Here is a 12535-nt window from a genome sequence, read left to right on the forward strand (position 1 = left end):
GCGGACACTTGAACCCACAGTACGGCAGCAACACCCAAGCACGGCCACGTCAGAGTATACTGAAAAAAAGAGAGCGAGCGAACTACATACACGTAATACCATTCTTTTTACATTACATGACCACGTTTTATTAATCATTCGATCATTCAACACACATAAAAGACACGCTCGGCATTATCATAAACCTCTTCCCAGTTACTGACATGTACTTCTATGCTGGAGAGAAGATAATGGTAATAATAAATTGTCTACAAGAAGCGAATTACCATCCTGCTATTGGTCAAATATACAGATTATCGCCTTAACATTAAAGCGTGCACTGATCACTAAGTGTGCACCGGGTGCGAATGGCAGCTTTTAGTACTACGATCAGTTGATTGACCTGCAGATTCCAAATGTATTCAAAGCTTCCCATGGATGATTACTAGAATATGCAGGAGGACAGAATTTAAGGTAGTCTCTCAGGTAGCAACGGTTACCGACTTACACAGCAGCAATTTGTAGAATATTAGAATGCAATTGATCTTGCCACGCGACTTTTGGTATCGAACGCTGCCGCCATCGGGGGGGGGGGGGTTTGTACTTGTCCCTAACATGGGGGTCAAGGAGGGTAGGAACGCGCTTGCGACGCGGTATCCACTGAAAGACTTGTAGAGAAGCGAGGCAAGGACCGTCAGTAGATCTTGAGCTGGTGGACATCAACTTCCAATGCCATTCCTCATGCTCCTGCCACATAGTCCAGCTGCATATATCGGCATTTAAACCAAATTCGATCTTTCGGCTGTATCGGAACGCATACCGACGCTGTGGCGGTTTGCTGATCCAAGAGCTTGATATACAGTACATTTACTCGTATTTAGCATAGCAGGGTAATTATTTTGTCCTGATAGTTTTCAACATTTTTCAAGGGTGCTTAATTTAATCACAAAATCAAACTGATTCAAATAATATATTTACTTAATATGCAAACGGTGAAACCACAAGCAACTTGATACTAGATACAACACAGGGTGTGAGCAAAAGAAGCCCATAAAATATATAAGAAAAATGAGTGGGAAGGGATAAAAGAAGGCTTCTTCATTTAAAGAAGTTAATCTACAAGACCAGCCTCGTGTGCCATGGAATAGAAGACAGAGTCCTTGTTCTCCAAGAGACGCTGAGGTGAATCGAATTCGGCAATGTTGCCCTTGTCCAAGACAAGAATTCTATCCGAGTCCATCACTGTATTGATTCTGTGAGCAATTGTCAGAATCGTGCAATCAGCGAACTGTTTGCGGATTGTTTCTTGGATGATTGCATCTGTCTCGACATCGATCTATTACATGTATATCATAACGAAATCAATTAAGGAAAAGATAACCCGGCAATCAAGTTCGTCACATCACACTTACAGCAGCAGTAGCTTCGTCAAGCACAAGGATATTCGTACGTCGTAATAGAGCACGTGCCAAGCAAATAAGCTATCAAATCCACGAGCATTAGCATTATGCCTGACAGTTTATAATTTATTGTTTCTTCTTGCATTTACCTGACGTTGACCCACAGAGAAGTTCTCGCCACCTTCAAGAACAACTGCCTTCAGTTTGCCTTCCATTTTGGAGACATGTTCCTTCAAGTGAGCAAGCTCTAAAGCATTCCACAAATCAGCGTCACTGGCAGTTCCAAATGGATCCTAAGAGTGGCACGTAAATATCATAATGTAAGTTTCACGATGCATCGAATACCTTCTTGTTTGTTCTTTGCGTTAACTTACCAAATTCTCGTGAACGGCACCGGCGAAAAGAACGGGATCTTGAGGAATGATAGTCAAACGCGATCTAATAAACAATGCTCATAAGTTATCACATTCCCATAAAGAAAATGTACGTATGATAGCCACTTACCGAAGATCGAAGAGACCGAGCGAAGAGATATCAACGCCATCAATGGTAATATTTCCTTTGGCAGCTTCAATGATGCGGAACAAACTTAAGCTCATGGAGCTCTTGCCAGCACCCGTACGTCCAACAATACCGATCTTTTCCTGCGGGCGAACGTTCATCGACAGATCCTTTAGAGCCAAGTCAAGACCGGGGCGATAGCGTGCACCGTAATCTTTAAAGTCGATTTGGCCCTTTTCTGGCCATTCTGATGACACACTGCGAGAGCCTTGATATTTTTCGCTAGGAAGATCAATGTACTATATACAAGAGAGTTTTTAGAATAAATGGGCGTAACGGTATATTTTAGCAGCAACTGTTTACAAACCTCCTTGACACGCTCAACAGAGACAATGTTCGTCTAGGTAATTCAAGTAAACAAACGAAGATTAGTATTTGCTTCGCTCTTACACTTCCATAAGCCGTTCGTTAATATACCTCAATTTCACAGTAGGTGCGGATGACCCAATTGAGTGATTGAGTCACACTCAAAGCATATGAGACACTCAGACCAACAACACCAGCATCGATGATTGAGGTGCCAGTGCCATATACAACACCAATGACAGCGAAAATGGCAGCACCAAAGATGATGATCGAGCCCAAGAATTCTAGACGGACAGCAAGCCAGCGGTTGCAAGAGATGGATGGGAAGTATGCGCGCTGGTTATCGTCCAAGCGAGTTTCGTTTTCAAATGTGAATCGGCGTTGCTGATTATAGGCACGGATAGTTGATACACCGGCAATGGTTTCCTGGAAGTGGGAGTAAATGGGACTCTTGCCAACCGAGTCCAAACGCTTGAGCTCACGCGAAGTAGCAAGGTAATAGCGTTGGATGTACATATAAATAAAGCCTATTTGTGTATGCAGTTAGTAATGAATCATACATGTAAACATCCATCGCCTCCTCCTTTCATACCAAGTGGGATGATCAAAATCAAAAAGAATGGAGTCGAGACTGCGATAACCAGAACGGTGGCGATGACGGAGAAAAGGACTCTGAAGTAGCCTTGGAACGAACGCGGGAGTACTTCATCGACAGTGTGTTGATCTTTGCTGAATCTGTTCAAAATACGACCTAGCGGTGTGGTATCAAAAAATGACATGGGCGACCGAATGACAGATTCAAGCATATTACTGTGGAGGACGCGAGCTGAACGGATAGCGCAAAGGATCCACAATGACAAGGTCTGAGAAACAGTGAATATCGTGCCAGACCAGCCGATGGCAGCGTAGATGGCAAGGTTGACCCAGACGCTAGAGTGGGCACCACTGCCCTGCTTGTCTTCGCTCGTCCATTCTTTGAGCCAAACGTTGGCGCCAACACCGGCAAGCTGTGCGAGGATTTGGAAACCGAGAACCATGCAGACACCAACCAAGGAACAGGATTTAGCGTATTCCTTGTGAACCGATATATCGACACTACCCTTTGCTGTTTCTTCAACGGTCATCAGACGATCTTTGTTTTGAGCCTTCTTAGCATGCTTGCCGATCGAAGCCAGCGACGCGCGTCTTAAAGTCATGCTACTTGAGCCGCTGCTTGAGCTGTTCAGACGTTCACGACGTGTGTATTCCTGTTCGCGGTTCAAGACTGACTCCTCTTCACAGCGTCCAGGATCCGTAGGCTGAGAATCGTCGTGAGGTACGTCAAGTGTATCATCCGTATCATCGTCGTCGCTATTATTGCCACTGTTACGTTGGTTACCATAGTCAGTCATCAGCGCATAAAGCTCGGATCTTTGACTCATTAATTTGTCGAAAGTGCCGTTGAGAATAACTCCACCATCGCGCAACATGACCACGTTGTTAACTCTGTGAAGGAACGCAATACCGTGGGTGACCAAAACACGAGCCTTGTTCTTGAGGATGCCTTCGGGTCCAATCACATGATCAAAAATATGACGACCGACATGGGCATCGACCGCACTGAGCGGATCGTCAAGCAAATAGATATCGGCACGAGCATAAATGGCACGGGCAAGCGAGACACGGGCCTTCTGGCCACCAGACAAGTTGATACCACGTTCACCAATTTCAGTTTGGTCACCAGCAGACAAGATTCGGATGTCACTCTTAAGCGAACAGGCTTCCAAAACACGTTCATAGAACACGGGATCCCAACGATGGCCGAACACAATGTTGTCTCTAAGCGTGGCGTTCATGACCCAAGGCTGCTGAGGCACATAGGCAATGGAACCACGAAGTGTGACCTTTCCATTTTTCTTGACCATATCGCCCAAAAGCGAGCTAATCATCGAAGACTTGCCGGAGCCGACACGACCAACCACAGCAGTAACCTCGCCCTTCTTGACACCCATAGTGATATCCTTAAGGACCAAGTCCGAGTCTTCCTCAGACCACTTGAACGAGCCATTTTCGATCTCGACAAGAGGAACATCGGGTGTCCATCCAGGGGTGGCACGGTAATCCTCATGGATCACGGCAGTGGGGTCCAATTCCTCGGAAGAAAGGTAGCTTTCGATACGGTAGAGCGAAACGGAGGCTTCAATTACGGAGGTGATGACGTTTGGAAACACGGACAAGGGGAATTGAAGTAGGTTGAATAACGAGATAGCGACAAAGGCAATCTGGCTGGTCAGAGCAACACCAGAGGTAGCAATAAAGACAGCAAAAGTGCTCAACGAGACAAAGAAAGGGATTGACGACCACGTAAAGTTTTGAACTGCCGTGAAAACACCGATCTTTTTGAGCGTTGCCAACTCCAAATCATTACGGATATAGCCAACCTAGGTCCACAGTGGCGATTAGTTTTGAGATAGACAAATTATACCACTTTCATCACACGCATGCTTTTAATCGTAATTTTACCTTTTCCAGAAACGGAGTTTCCCATGCATAAAGTTTGATAACCTTGATACCGTTCAAGATCTCATTCTGTAACATTTGCACTGGTTAGAATCCGTTTTTTCCCTAGGGTTGCGGTGATTATGCGCCCTTACCATGAGTTTAACTCTTGCGTCCTTGTTGCCCATCTGGATCTTTTGGAGGCTTCGCATTCTTCGAGCAAGGAAAGTGTTAAGTGGCACGGCCAAGATCATGATGCCGACGCCAGCCCAAATGCTAGGACCCATGGTTCTCCAGAGTAAAGTAAGTGCAATGATGATCTGGAATGGTCCACTCCATACTATGCATGGATAAAGTTACAACAGAGCCATATCATGACAGAGAGGCAGCGATATATCGTGGAAGGTCACTTACCAATATGGAAATAAGTGCAGAGGTCCATCAGTCTTTGTGCATCGACGCTCATGTGGTTGACAATCTAGGCAGGATTTTGTTTCAGCACACCGATATCAAGACAACAACTTATTCATCTCGTTTTAATTTTACCTCGCCAGTAGTCGACTTTTGCCTGCTGCCGCTGCTCAACACCAAAGTCTTGCGATAAATTGCAGTCACCAAGGCAGCACGCAGACGCATACCCGTCATGAAGCAACGGTGGAAGTATTGATGAAGGAACATGGTTTGACAAACTGCGGTCAAGAACATTCCGACTAATAACCATTGTTGATTTAGTCAGTCATTCGTGAATGGTAAGGCTGAATTCGTTGTTCTGTGCGACATTCTGCTTACCTGCAATGAAAACACCCCGGTAAGCAGGTACCGACGGGTCACCTGACGAGTAACTAGAAACCCAACCCATCAATTCTCGTAACAGTATTGGCTGCGTAAACTGCAAGATATCTTGAAGACCTTTGAAAAGCTATAGGCATGGCGAGTGAGTAACTTATGGCTTTCTCTTCTTCTTTTTTGTCAAGTGTTAGATAAAGGAGCCCATACCGCAGCGAAGATGTAAGGGCCACCAACCGTGCGAATCAATGCACGAACCAATGAAGGGCTGTAGATGCAACCAAAGATAGTTGTGTGTGAGATAAACAATGTTGGTGATGCATATTGAGGGCAACATATTTATTCTAGGCCTTACTGCTCTTTTTCCAACTCTTGGCTCCAATGCTTTTGGAAAAGTTCGCCGACTAAAGCCGATTGATCATCATCTTTAAGATTCCTGTAGAATTGAAAATAGTTTAGAGAGAGAGCGGGAAATTCCTTATAATATGCTAGTTAACATACCATAAGTCATCCATTATTAGAGGCTCGCGGTAGCCAAGTCGCATAAGCGGTGTCATCCACGTGAATGTGAGTCGGCCAAAGATGTTGGTGCTTGTCTCGGGACACTCATTCTAGTGCTGATTAGTAATATGCTCTTTTTCTCCTTCCCTTTCCGCGGCTTCCTTGTCGTTCCGATCAACTCACTTCATCATCTTCGAGCATAACATACTGGCTCTTGGGTCTGGGAGTAAGCTCGAGAATAAAGACGAGCAAACCAAGAGCAGTGCTAACGACAAATAAGCCAAATTGGGCTGGATCTTGCGATGGTTCATCAAGAGTGTACAAAGTTCTCAGTTTGATGCCATTGGCGACCAGGACGAACAGCCAGTAAAACAGCAAGACGGCAGATGCAACCTTGTTGCGTGTATACTCCAGATGATGCAAGCCAAAGGCAAATACCTATTTTGATCGATTATTGTTTGTGGCGGAGTTAGCCCGACCGTCGCAATGTTTGACCCTCCGCAGTACCGCGCGAGATGGAAATCTTTTGCTTACCAATACAGCCACGTTGAAACCTTGTGCCAGTATTTGTGCATTTTCGATCCAGTCTGGTACGTTTACAGAGCGAAGGACAACGCTAGCGATGTTCGTCAGCAGCAGCAAGAGTAGCGTAGTCTTTTTAAAGATAGTATTCATGTGAGTCCGTATGTATCTCTCAGCTTTATGTATAAAGTAGCAGAAGCATACCATCTTAACAAAGTATAGCCAATTGCGTGTCATATCCGATGGAAACGATTCGCGTTTGGATAGAATCCAAAGTCGTGCAGCACCTGCAATGATAAGAAATACAGAGGGGGCCATCATCACGATTCTAGTAGAAAAACAACAACAGGAATTACAATCATTTTCTGTTGCAGCGTACAGCCATTTTTATCATACAAATTACATACGTGTCTTCGAAGCATGGGGTGAAGTCTGGAATACGCAGATCCGAGAACGGTCCCTAGTTATAGTTTATATATCATGTCAGCTCTGCAGGCTCTTCTGTTCGTTTTGTTGTTCTCGCAACCGCTCCTACTTTTACGTGCAAGAAAACACAAAAGGCCTTTTGTCTTACCCAGCCTTCAATATCCTGACACATTCCAGCCCATGGGGGTTGGCCTTCGGAATTGTCCAGCGGCATTGACAGGACCCACTGTCCCGATTCGTGCGTTGCCATTCCGTTAGGTTGAAAGGGCAATAGGAAATAGGAAGTGATAAAAAAACCGGAGAGAAGTGGAAAAAAAAGCGTCTTTTTAACTAACAGGCAGTTTCGGCCAAAGATACTCCGATCCGGTCTCGGGTGGACTTCACTGGTAGTGGCGGTCTACGCGTTTTTACTTTTTTGTATTTTTTTTTTCACTTCTACTAAAGATAACGATGGGCAAGAAAGGTGCTGGTGGAAACAGCAAGGCTGAAGCCGCAAATGCAAAGAAGGCTGCTGCTAAGGCTGAAAAGGACAAGTCTAAGGCTGTTGCTGCCGAAGCTCAAGAAGCCGACAAGTGGTCCCAGGGTGCTAAAGGCAAAGGCAAGAAGGATGCCGAGGCTGAGAAAAAGGTATACAAGAACCAACCGCAGCAAACAATCAACATTAAGCCATTGATTGCAATAACAAGGATTACTAATCATTCCAAACATCATGCCATTATAGGCTGCACAAGCAGCCAAGAAGGCTGAATTGGCTAGAATTAAGGTATATATGTCGCTTCGCTTAGCGTAGTGGTTAATTTGCCAGGGTTGTTTTTTTTACAGGTTTATTGACTGTGGTTGACCACCATTATAGGCTGAGGAAGAGAAGGAAACAGCCAAGATCAAGCCCAAGGGTGCTGATGTAAGTTTGAAATTACAAATCAGGATTTCTGCCCTAAGAAATATGAATCCTAGAGTACTTATCCCTTATAATGGTTATAGAAAGCGGCTGCAAAGAAGGCTGCCAAGGTTGACGCAGCTGGACATGCCCGACGCACGATCCCCGAGTTCTCTGCTAGCAATATTGATGATGCCCTTGATCTGTTAACTCTCAGTGATGATAAGAAGGGTCCAGTTTCGAACAAGGATATCGAGCGCCATCCTGAGCGCCGATTCAAGGCTGCGTTAGCTGCGTATGAAGAAAGGTGAGTAATGTTGGATGACGAGTGGACACAAAGAATAGTGGGGCATGACAACAGCGAGCTCTGTACTGTATGGTGGCTTACACGACTAGTATATTAGAGAACTTCCTCGTTTCAAAAAGGAAAACCCTGGCTTGCGATTGAGCCAGTTGAAGGAAATAATCTTTAAGGAATTCAAGAAGTCTCCAGAGAACCCCTTCAACCAAGCAAATATTATGTCGTACAACGCTACTTCAGAGGATGCTCGAAGTCTGAAAGGTAATGATGAAAAGACACTAAGAACTGTTGATAGACTAGTTGCTAATATGCTATATGTAGATCAACGCCGCGATGAGGTCGAGAATCGTCTGCGGACTGCTTAAGGAAGTTAGCAGCCTACCTTTAATTTTCTATATTCGTCATTTAAAAGCCTCTCATCCACAACATATTCCATCCCTGTCCCCTACTCTAAATAGATGAAACTTCACTGTCTTTCTTATCTTATGAGCTTGCAATACTCCTTTCAAGTATCCAAGTGATGCCTTATCGCCAAATAATAAAAGCGTAAATCAGCAACAGTTTCCAGTCTGTACGTAGTCAAAAACCTCAAGAGACAGATGCTATGCGAGGATGGCACTGTTGAATTCAGCACAATGACAATGGCCTGATCGTTCCTTTTTTTTTCTTTTTATTCAATGACTATGGATTTAGTAAATACTAGTTGTTGTAACAAGTAAGAGAAGAAAATGTGTTTTTTATGCGGAAAGAAAGAAGAGATAGTGCGTGTTTGCGTGCAAAGGAAGGGAAAAAAAAGTGGAGTCGAATACATGGGTTGGATAAGGGAAGGTCGATCTATCGAGACAAGAGGTTATTTTTTGGGGGGTGAAAGGGGTGAGAGTAATTGCCAAAAGGGTCAAACAATAAATATACACAGAAGGATGTTTTTCCCTCTTATCCATGCATTCTGCCAATGATATCATTAAATCCTTTGATCTTTGCACATTCTCGTTTGACATTATCTGCCCGCGACGTGTCCCACAAGCCTGCAGCGATCATAGTACGTGAATACCGAAGACATACTTCTTCTCGGAAGTAGCTGTAAAGTTTCTTGTTGTATGTCCGCTATTTTCCACAAAAATATCCGTGCAATTAGTAAAGCAGCGCATATACCGGAAAAAGATAACACTGGTAATAAGTTTGTTTACCTCTTTGGCACGTGCTTCAATCGGGTAATGGTGAGTTTGATGGATCAAAAAGTCGTCGGGAAGAACCCAATAGTCGATGCCTGACAGATAGATTTCGTAAAGACAAGCAGCTTTGTTCGCACCATATCCAATAAATCGTTCCTCACACCAGGGCGATCCTTCCTTCTTGAAAATGACATAGGGCTCGTACGAATAGTTGTAGTCCACAACCATGTATGGCTCTGTCGAACCGTACCAGCGGGTATAGTTTGTCGATCCATGGCCTCGCTTCCAATCTCTATGGAACATATCTAATTTATCGGACTGCACGTCGATCATAAGCTGCTCCTTGTTCTTTGGGAAATCGCGCCAGTCCTCGCCATCCTCATCACGGATATACTCGAAAGCAGGAACCACAATGGCACCAGTGCCACTTCGCAAAATATCCATTAACTGTGGGTTTGCCTTGAGCGAGGTGCGGAAATCAGTGCACAAATAGAAATCGACGTCCAACATCATGATGTAATCGGTGCGTGCAAAGAACTTGGCTACGTTACGCCACATGTTGAATTGACGATCAAACTTGTCCACCACAAGATGCAAATCGACGTATCGGCGCATATCTGGATTTTCGTCAAAGAGCTTGTGCAGATCTGTCAAAAGTACTTGCTTTGAGGAATCGTCGTTGACGTGAAGAGCAACAGAGATAGGCCCTTTGTAGCGTGTGGCGAGTCGGCTCAAGACCTTGAAGCGGTTGTATGTTACGAGCGTTGCAATGGTTACTTCTTCCATGTCAGCAGATTCTTCGGCCTTGAAATAATACGGAATCACTTTGGAAGGTCCCATGGCATCAGAAAAGACCTTACTGAGCGCCAGATCTTCACCAGTGGCTTCTTCATTAAATAGTAATTTGTAAGGTAAAGATAAAATGAGTTTACTGTTATTTATCTTACTTTCATTTTCTCGCATAAATGCAAAAAACGGTTTGTACCTTGTGAAGTTCCCCAGGTCACTTGCTGGCTTCCATGGTACCGATCTTGTAACTCGGATACACTTAATGTTTTTTCGTCGGCAGCAGACCGAGGGGCTATAGATGCGTGATTGGTTGCAGATGATTTTCCGAGACCCAGAAGATGACCCGTTGCATAAAACAGAGAGCCAACGACATATAAGATTGCAAAGTACTTTAGTACTTTAGATGGGGTTAAATTTTCGCGCATCAAGTTTTAAATTTAGAGAAACGAAAGGAAAGTAGTAGAGACGAAGAAGGACTGTAGAGTAACGGTATTATATAGAGGAGAGGAGAAGGGTCGTCAGGTCGATGAGACGGGGTAACCGAATTTGTAGGAGAGGATGTCAAAGATTATAAACGAAATCGAAGAAAGAGGAGAATGATGTTAATGTGTAAGTGTTGAGTGACGAAGCCCGCTTCAGGTTGAGGAAGTAAGAAGGGACAACTGTGTCGGCTTACGGCTCTCAGCGGAAGAGACGATCCCGTCCTCGAATAAGTTGCGGATTTTACACTCAACAAAGTCGAGACACATTTTTGTACAACATGTAACTGCACTCCAATATAGTCGACAATAAACGTGTCTTTATTAAACGTTAAATAAGCTTTTTTCGTAGCCATGCAACATATTTTGCTCGTTTATATTGTTAAAAATCATCTACAATGAATTGAAGGACTATAGTGCACCACTAGATCAACAGAAACTGCTAGCCTAGCTCATACAGCTACCAAGGCTTCTGACAATTTGATGATTAGATAATTATAGTTTCGAAAATCTAAAGCTCCGACACTCCGGTTGCCTGTAATAAGTAGATCAGGTTTATGGAATATGACCATGGTCATTGTTTCGAATAAGATAAACACAAGCATATTATATCATTAATATGCTGTAAATAATAACGAGATGAATTTCAATTAATTCAAAGGTACAAATATTCAGTAGGATAAAGTATTAGAACGATAACAACACACGAGTGTCAAGAAAATCATTATGCGAATCTTTTCCTCACAAATTTTGCTTATACAAATCTAACGCTGACTATTGGCAAAGACGAAACAGCACATATTTTTTTATTTTTTTCAACTGTGGCCTTCATTGCTGGAGAAATAATGGTCAAGCTATCGTAACAAGAATAAATCGAGTAAAGACAAAAAAGAGTATCATACATGTGTAGAAATGCGGATGTCATGTTACACCGACTGAGGTTTTGTTGCGTGTCTCAAGAAGCAATGAATTCCTACGAATTCCATGTGGAGAAAGCATCACCGACAAATCCATGCACCTGATAATCGTTTAATTTTCACAACACTCTGACGCAAACTAATTAAAAGTGGACCCTATGTTGTTCATTTCATTTTAGTTTCAGTAAAGGAGAGACTACGTATAAATTCTGAGTGTTTCCACTAGGTTCTGATGAGCTTCACACAGTGATTTGAAGGTTTATGCCGTTTCCGTTATATACTGAACTTTCCTTGTTGTCTTTGATACTCATCATTACTCTAAATTACAGCATCAAAATTTATAAGCAATAGTGAGAGCAATACAGGTTTTTCTTCGCATAGTATGCCTTAAAATTATGTTTCAAACCTTATCCTAACCTCACTAATAACTTTACTCCTAATGCCTTATTACCACCTTTGTGCAACCTGTTCCACGCTTTGGCCATTTCGAACGAGTATTTTCTGGTACCTTGATATTATAGTATATCCATTTACGATAGACAGATTGGTCTGAACCGAATGTTAAAAGTTATGAGGCTGGAGTGATATATGATATTCTGTCTTTTACCGCAGCATACCCCAAGCATTTTGGGCATCATATTTAAGATGATCCCAAGAATAGCGGTATCAATTGTTATGTACAGTGTAACAAGGCTTTGCAAAAAAACTTTGAAAGAACGTTCATTGAGGGGTGATAAAAGCGAGAGTAAAAATATGGTTTCTCTCCGTCTGATTCCGAGAGTATAAATACGCTACAAACAACCGGAATTAAAATGACAAGACGTATACCTAGTTTCAGAGCTTTCAAAAAATGCATATAGAACTCTCTTATTGTCTGTATATGATAACAGGCTGTTTGTGGACATGGTTATGCAACCTCTTGACAGTTTAACAATTATCAGTGTATGTACAAAACCTAATCCTTCTAATTATTGGATAAAGTGAGCTTGAGAATTCGATCGACAAAAGTCCTCAGTAATTATGATATTATGCGGAAATTTC

The 12535-nt window shown here is 43.1% G+C and overlaps 3 protein-coding genes across 3 annotated transcripts; 1 reads left to right on the forward strand and 2 right to left on the reverse strand.

The window, feature by feature from the left end:
• Positions 1 to 1090: 1090 nt before the first annotated feature.
• BDB00DRAFT_774086 (multi drug resistance-associated protein MRP) lies at positions 1091 to 6686 on the reverse strand (the record flags this gene model as incomplete). The annotated part of the gene is made up of 18 exons (XM_053120131.1): positions 1091 to 1315; positions 1392 to 1460; positions 1529 to 1672; positions 1754 to 1817; positions 1884 to 2179; positions 2248 to 2280; positions 2358 to 2773; positions 2839 to 4666; positions 4749 to 4814; positions 4880 to 5064; positions 5139 to 5202; positions 5271 to 5434; positions 5514 to 5613; positions 5721 to 5778; positions 5866 to 5946; positions 6012 to 6115; positions 6195 to 6449; positions 6546 to 6686. The coding sequence occupies 18 exons, from the start codon at positions 6684 to 6686 to the stop codon at positions 1091 to 1093; spliced, it is 4293 nt and encodes a 1430-aa protein (XP_052973918.1).
• A 594-nt stretch (positions 6687 to 7280) lies between these two features.
• Positions 7281 to 8768, forward strand: BDB00DRAFT_852771 (uncharacterized protein). The gene is made up of 6 exons (XM_053125580.1): positions 7281 to 7586; positions 7681 to 7722; positions 7813 to 7860; positions 7941 to 8143; positions 8241 to 8398; positions 8459 to 8768. The coding sequence occupies exons 1-6, from the start codon at positions 7410 to 7412 to the stop codon at positions 8500 to 8502; spliced, it is 672 nt and encodes a 223-aa protein (XP_052973919.1). The 5' UTR covers positions 7281 to 7409; the 3' UTR covers positions 8503 to 8768.
• BDB00DRAFT_852772 (glycosyl-transferase for dystroglycan-domain-containing protein) lies at positions 8758 to 10796 on the reverse strand. The gene is made up of 3 exons (XM_053125581.1): positions 10295 to 10796; positions 9325 to 10196; positions 8758 to 9241 (listed from the first exon to the last, which is right to left on the reverse strand). The coding sequence occupies exons 1-3, from the start codon at positions 10521 to 10523 to the stop codon at positions 9071 to 9073; spliced, it is 1272 nt and encodes a 423-aa protein (XP_052973920.1). The 5' UTR covers positions 10524 to 10796; the 3' UTR covers positions 8758 to 9070.
• Positions 10797 to 12535: the final 1739 nt, after the last annotated feature.

Source organism: Zychaea mexicana, assembly GCF_025766255.1.
Source record: "Zychaea mexicana strain RSA 1403 chromosome Unknown BDB00scaffold_132, whole genome shotgun sequence".
Classification (NCBI taxonomy): Eukaryota; Fungi; Mucoromycota; class Mucoromycetes; order Mucorales; family Lichtheimiaceae; genus Zychaea; species Zychaea mexicana.